The following is a 6,790-nucleotide window of genomic DNA, read 5'->3' as shown; positions in this document are numbered from 1 at the left end:
AGCTGGCAATTTAATTACTTAAGCTAGCTCTTGGCACTCCAAAGTTGGAGAGCTGCAAAGTTTCCAGTAGCTGAATTAGCTGAAAGGTGAAATATATCCCCCACAAAGACCAGAAGACCCAGGGCCACCCACAGAGCTACCCACAAGGTATTAGCTCAGCACCATGCCATCATCCTCCTCCTGTTGGCTCTGCCGTTTTTCCCCTTTTTTGATTTTCCTGTCTATCCTTTTGCCTTGTGGCCTGATGCGCTCCCTAAACTCTCTCTAAACTTTCGCACAAAAGGCACAATCCTTCTATGGTATCGAGGTCCTTCCGCACCTCCATCCTTCCACTCTCCAGGCTTTTGACTTTCTGCCTTTTGCGGCTGTTGTAGCTGCGAAAATTTATGGCCAATTCAATAAACGATTTTATTACATGCGCACGTTGTGTTAACAATGTTATTATTATTGGCGCCCAGTTCCGAAAAGGGTTTCGCCCAGGGCCCCCGGGCAATGCAGTGAATGCCCTGGTCGGTTGGCAGTGGGGGAGGAGCGGGAGGGAGGGAGGATGGCTGCGCGAACCAATTATTATGAAAATTAATTTATTTCCTATGGCTTGTATGGTAGCAGTAGCTACTTTATGCAGAGGGCCTTGCCAAACAGGGGGTCTGCAGGAGGGCTAAGGATGTTATCGGGTTCTTATCGCCAGCTGGCCGAAAGCCAGGACCTCTATGAGTCCCCCAGGCGACTTATCTGCAGTCCAAAGCAGGTCTTTCCTGCATTTCCAAATGCTTCTACTCAGCTGCCAGTTTGTTGCTTATTATTGCGACACTACACAGGGAGAAATAGTTAGTGGAAAGTCATACCTAGACCCAGTATTATTCTCTTCGGTGGAGTCTAAGTAGGACCCACTGTACGATCCGCTGTCTGTCAACGCAGTTCGCCTTTGTTTGTCCAACACACAAAAGGCCAACGCGCATATAAGCTCTCACAGATACTCTCACATCCAATAGTGTGTGTGTATGTGTGGTGGGGGTGGTGGGGTCTGGGGGCTGGGTGGCACCTTATTTTCTGCAGAGCACATTGTATTTGTGTGGGCGTGCAAACACGGCGAACTCATAGAAGGCACTCGTGTGCAACCCAACAACGGGGCAACAAAAGTCTCATTACTTTTACTTGGCAAATAATGAAGCTTACAACAAAACAGACCGACATACATATGTCAAAGGGTATGTAGGGTATGTAGGAGTGGGTGAGGGGGTCTAGCAATTTGACAATTGACTTTGGCTAAGAAAGGTATATAAAATGGTACATACATATATGGAGTATAAGCATGTTCTATAATTTCAAGTATAGGAAAGAGGCAGACTTCCTTTAGAATCTGAAAATATTAAAGAATCTCTTTTAGAAATTTAATATCTGGAATGTGCTTAGTTAATCACACTAGAAAGCACATGAGTGGATCAATTCGCCCAATCATGCTGGCACTCAGTTTAATTGATTTTAAAGTTCCAAACGAAAGTTCACAGGGGGGGCAGGAGATGGCGGAGTAGCTCAAGGTGTGGCGGGGGTGTCGCCTCAAACAATGTACATACCCGGCATACGGATGTGTAACAGGTTGACCCATCAGACCGAAAAACCAAACCAAACACACACCCACCCACCCACACACAACTCCTGAGAAGGGAAGAAAAAATGGGGAAAAAAAAATTAAAAACAAAAGCGAAACTCACCAGAAAGCCAACAGCAACAGCAACAACAACGCGTCGCAAAGCTCTTGAAACTTTGCCCAAAAAAGGGGCAGGGGCAGGGGGTGGGTGGGGGAGGTCAGTCTATAAGGGGATTCAGTCCAGTGGAGGAGTTGGTTCGGTCAGGCGGCTTTTGAGTGTTTTCCACCTGAGCACAAACTTAAGTGGCGAAACTTGATTAAAACCGCACCCACCCACACACACATACACATTTAAGGACTTACCAAGGGCTGGGGCAGGAGGTGGGGAAGGGGGTCCAAGCCCGGATCGAGGCAAAAGTTTCTGATACGGCTAAGGACAGGTCGGGGATTAAGTTGCGGTTATGCAGCACTCACCACCAGAAAGTCAAAGTTGCACTCCTCCTGTGCTACACTCGCAGAAAGATGGCTTAAGACTCGAGACTCAGTTGTGTGTCAAGAAATAATTCAATAAACCGACAATTTATTCAACTTTTGGCTCACATTTCATGGATGTTTATAATTCTTAGGCCTCCAATCAGGACTAATAGAAGGCAGCCAGGATACTGTCAAACTCCAGGGGCTTCTCCTCGAAGGGCAAGTCCAGGGCGTACTCCTGCTGTTGCCGCAGGGGACTTTGAAGGGCCGGAAAGTCCAGGAAGATCGGCGCATATCTTCCCAAAGCCTCGCTCTCCAATGGAGGTCCTTCGCGGTAGCTTGCCTCCTCAGCGGTTATCCTTTCTGCAGGCCTTTGGAAGCTCAGGAACGGCGGCAAGTAAGCGTTTCTGGGCAGTTCTGCCGAGAAACAGCAGACGACAATCGTCAGGATCAGAACCAGAATCAGGGTTTTCGGCAACATCTTCGCTGTGGTGTCTTGGCTGGGGAACTTCCACTGAGCTGACAGGCCAAGTGGTGCTTCTTTTTATGGCCAAAAGAGGTGCACTGAGAAATATAAGGGCAGGGGCTTAAAAACTTTTCTTTCGGAAGGTAAACTTTAAAAGAAACTCATTTCTAGAAGTCTGGCATTAACTTTATGATTTGGGAAGCTTGTATTACTTTTCTAATGGTGGGTCATGTTCATAGCTCTATTTCTAGGCCCTTTATTTTCTTCAAGTGCACTTTAGAGACCTTGGACTACAAAGAATCACTTTTCGGCTGCCTATTAGGCTCCCAAATTTATGCCGATCCTGATCTCTGGCCAAACCTTCGCCTCTATCTTGCATAAATTTCCCGACATTTCTATGTCACCGATGCGGCCGAGATATACTGGTTTTGCCACTCTTATACCCAGGCCCCGAGGCCGGAATAAATAAGCCAAAAAGAACCGAAAGCCGGCCCGAATGCCGAACGAACGCTGGCTTTCAAGCACATGCGCTTTGGGCCAAATCGTATCTGACGAATTACAGCGTTTCCCGCCAAACGAGAAGCCCGCCGATGGAGGGCATCAGGGCATCTGGCTTCTGCCTTCTGCCTTCTGGCTTCTGGCCTTTGTTTACCTTTGCTATCAGTTCTTATCAGAGAGTCAACTTGGCCCAAAGCCTCCGTCGCCGGGGAGGGGACGAGGGTGGCGTGTCCGCCCATTGGCTGGCCGGAAACCCACCCAAGTAATTAAAGCCACAAATTCAAATGCCAATTCCAGAGCAGAGGCCGAAATACTTAATCTTTAATTAGTAATAGTATTAGAGATTTTTTATGATTGGTTTTAATCACAGTAAGAGCCGGGTTTTTGCACATGCAATGCTACATATGCTGACAGCATTTGCTACTTGCAGCCATTCCTGGGGAGGCTACTGGGGCGCCACTGCCACTGCCCCTTACCCAGCAGTGGCCTGCAACACTTCCGGCATTTAAGCAAACAAAATATGTGTAGCAACAAGGAGAGCACACGGCTGCAACAAGCCAGAGCGCATTTGTGTTCCATTTGGGGACCTTTGGCCCCACAGCCCCCAGCCATGGCCACTTTTGTGACAGAAATACCCACTCGTGTGTGCTAGGGTGGCCTGGTTTGAAGAAAAAATATTATTTATTAAATGAAAAGTTACACATAAGACATTAAAACAGTGCTCTGTAGTGGGCTTTCTTAAAAATATTACAATGCATATCCTCAAGATATAATATCTCTCCGGCTACCCCATCGAGTCACCCTAGTGTGTGTGTGTGTGTAGGCGGAAAATGCGGCCATGTAGGCTAATGAGTTCGTTCTATGTCGGACATGTCTTGTTTTTCTCCTTCCGCCTTTTGTTTGTGGCCCGTACCGCCCCTTCACCTCCACCCGTGTTATTGCTCTTTTTGTGGCCCAAACGGCTAACCAACAGCCCCCCATTGTCTTTGGCTTTCTGGGAAAAAAGCTCCATGCCCGAGGAAGTTCCATGAAGATTGAAGATAAAAATAATGCTCCCCAGAACAATGTCCTAATGACCTAAAATCTCGGGAAAAGGTGCCCCACACCGTTTATTTCTCTCTCAGGCTACAGTTTTCATTCAAAGTATCGCCTCAGCCAGGTGATCCTCAGGCTGAGCAGTTCCAGGACGAAGGCCAGGACTGCTGCTGAGAGCCAGATGGCGGAGACGTAGTACAAGCCGCAGAAGATCTCGATGCGGAGGGCAGACACTTCGTGCGACTGCACCGCGGACACCTTGTACTGGCTCCGGTCGAACTCCCGGACGTAGTAGCCAATGATTCCCGCGGACTGCAGCTGCTTTATCTTCCGGTCGAAAGCGAACTTCAGGATCGAGTGGCGGCGCAGGTAGATCACCAGCTGGTAGAGGAGGATGTGCTCCTTGATGTGGGTCAGCCGGCTGGTGCTCCAGTTGGCCAGGTTGTAGAAGGTCATGCTGGATATCAGGGACGTGGTGGTGAGTCGTGCGTGCTCACCCACGGCCTGGATGTGGTCGAAGCGGTCCTTGGAGCCGTTGCGCGTCAGGACGGTCAGACTGCGGGGATAGAAGTCCAGGTACTCCTGGCTAATCAGCGTGTAGTTGCCCTCGATCAGCTGGGAGATGTCCCCCGGCAGGGCCTTGCTGTACGGCTGGCGAAACGAGTCGAACAGCTTGCCCTGGTAGATGACCCGGAGGACCAACGCCACCAGCAGCCAGATGGCGTACAGCATCCTCGTCTTCCAGCTGCGCGGCAGCTGCCAGGACACCAGGGGATTGCCTATCAGGGTGGTCAGCACCTGCAGGAAGTGGGAGGAGACGTCTGCCGGGCCCTGTTCTCTGATCATCCAGGAGACGCAGAGCAGCAGGACAAGGAGGACGCTGCTCACGACCAGTGCTACCCAAACGGTGGCGCAGAAGGGCACCGCCAGCTGGGCCACCGCCCCCCACTGGGTCTCCATGTGGAGGACGAACACCAAGGAGCTCTGGTAGTACGCGGTGGTGGGGGAGAAGTGCTCCCGGTGCTGGTGGGAGCCGCTCATGGCGCCGATCAAGACGGAGGACGTCTGGTTTATCATCTGGTCGAAGCAGCCGCTGCAGCCGTCCTTGATGTCGTGCGACAGGCACTTGTCGCACGGCTCCTCCAGCTGGATTCTGAAGTTGAAGATCTCGGCCAGCAGCTTGATGAGCTCCCCGTCGATGCCGGTCAGTCGCCAGGTCTGGGCCCGCTCCGCCGGGTCACTGGTGTTCCCCCGAAAGGACACAAACGGCTCTAGGGGGTACCAGCTGACCTTCAAGGGGCAGCCCGACATGTTCCTCAGGATCCGGTCGAAGGTCCTCTCCTTGCGGTCCTTCCGGAAGGCCCCTCCTTCGTAGCGATCCAGCAGCTCCAGGTTGAGGTTGAGGTCGCATTTCTCGTTGTAGATCTTGAAGCCGTAGGTGAGGACCACGCTGCTGACCTTCTGGGACAGGAGGATGACGTTGAGGATGTGGAAACGCACACACGCCCTGGATATCTCCCGCAAGGCCTGGAGGCGGTTGCGTCGCGAGGACATGCGTCGAGTGAGCAGGATCAGGAAGTTGTACTCCCGCGTGCTGTGCTGCCCCGAGAAGTTGAAGTTCAAGGATCCAAACGACTCTGCAGAGTGGACCAGGAACAGGACGTGGCTGGACGGGATCTCGTCGGGCAGTTTCTGGTAGATCCTGAGTGCCATGGAGTCCCCCAAGCCGGTCACCACCGAAGTCATGAGGTCCTCCTCATCGTGGTCGCTGTGCTCGTCCTCTCGCTTGAGCTCCATCACCGTCAGGGTGCTCTGCGAGGGGCTCACCTGCTCCTTGAGGATGGCCAGTGCAGCGCGCGCCAGAGGAACAGGCCGGTAGGGCACCACGGGCAGCAAGGTCCCCTCGGCCAGCCCCGCCAGGAGAAGTAGCCACCACAACATAGGTCCTTTGCAGTTGGCTATCCAGGAGCAACTGCTCCGACTTCTAATTTCCGTAATGCTCGTCCTCGTCCGATCCAGGGGCCGATAGGATTAATGAAGCCCCAATCGGACTAATTAACTTAATGCAGTTTCTGCAGGGAATCGAAAGTGTATCCTGTATCCTATATCCTTTATGGCATCTATAACTTGACGTATCCTTCAGGCTGGAGCCAACGAAATAGAAACACTGGCCGCAATCCAGAGCGCAGTGTAAAGTGCAATACAAGTGCTAACCAAAAGCCAATTCAACTTTTTGTGCCACAAAAAGGATACTCCCCCGGGGCGAGGGGGGTCCTGGCTGTAGGCGAAAAACAAGGATAAAGAGGGGGGGAGGGGGAGGAGGGCTTTTTGTTTATCTTCGTGGAAAGTTGCCCGCCGAGAATGCAAAGCAAATGCAGCATATCTCTGTGGCTTGTTAGTCCAACCGAAAGGCAGCACAAGAGCCAAGGACGAAGGACGAAGGATGCAGGACGAACCCCCTCCCTCCCCGCGTCCATCTGGCGCGCATAAAAATTAAAAATTTCATTAAATTCACAAAAATGCTTGAAGTGGAAAAATGTAATATCCTTTGGGCACAAAGGATGTGCATATAAATGCAAATGCGGTCCTGGGTCCGCAACGAAAAACGAAGCGATATGTCCGAACTGCTCCTGCCACGCCCCACGCCCCTGCCACATGCTGCATGCATGAATGCACAGCCGTACACTGCGAGAAAAGTAAAGCCGAATAGATACTAGCTTGGTTTTTAT

At 51.4% G+C, this 6,790-nt stretch overlaps 2 protein-coding genes across 2 annotated transcripts; both read right to left on the bottom strand.

Moving 5' to 3' along the window:
- Positions 1-2,228: 2,228 nt before the first annotated feature.
- On the bottom strand, positions 2,229-2,543 carry LOC108122687 (uncharacterized). Its single transcript, XM_017237405.2, has one exon. It carries the CDS (start codon positions 2,541-2,543, stop codon positions 2,229-2,231), a length of 315 nt encoding a protein of 104 aa, XP_017092894.2.
- Positions 2,544-4,160: 1,617 nt separating this feature from the next.
- Ir7a (Ionotropic receptor 7a) lies at positions 4,161-6,002 on the bottom strand. Its single transcript, XM_017237404.2, has one exon. The coding sequence runs from the start codon at positions 6,000-6,002 to the stop codon at positions 4,161-4,163; it is 1,842 nt and encodes a 613-aa protein (XP_017092893.2).
- Between the last annotated feature and the right edge of the window lie 788 nt (positions 6,003-6,790).

This window comes from Drosophila bipectinata, chromosome XL (assembly GCF_030179905.1).
Source record: "Drosophila bipectinata strain 14024-0381.07 chromosome XL, DbipHiC1v2, whole genome shotgun sequence".
Lineage (NCBI taxonomy): Eukaryota > Metazoa > Arthropoda > Insecta > Diptera > Drosophilidae > Drosophila > Drosophila bipectinata.
This window is presented reverse-complemented; position numbering and strand designations above follow the sequence as displayed.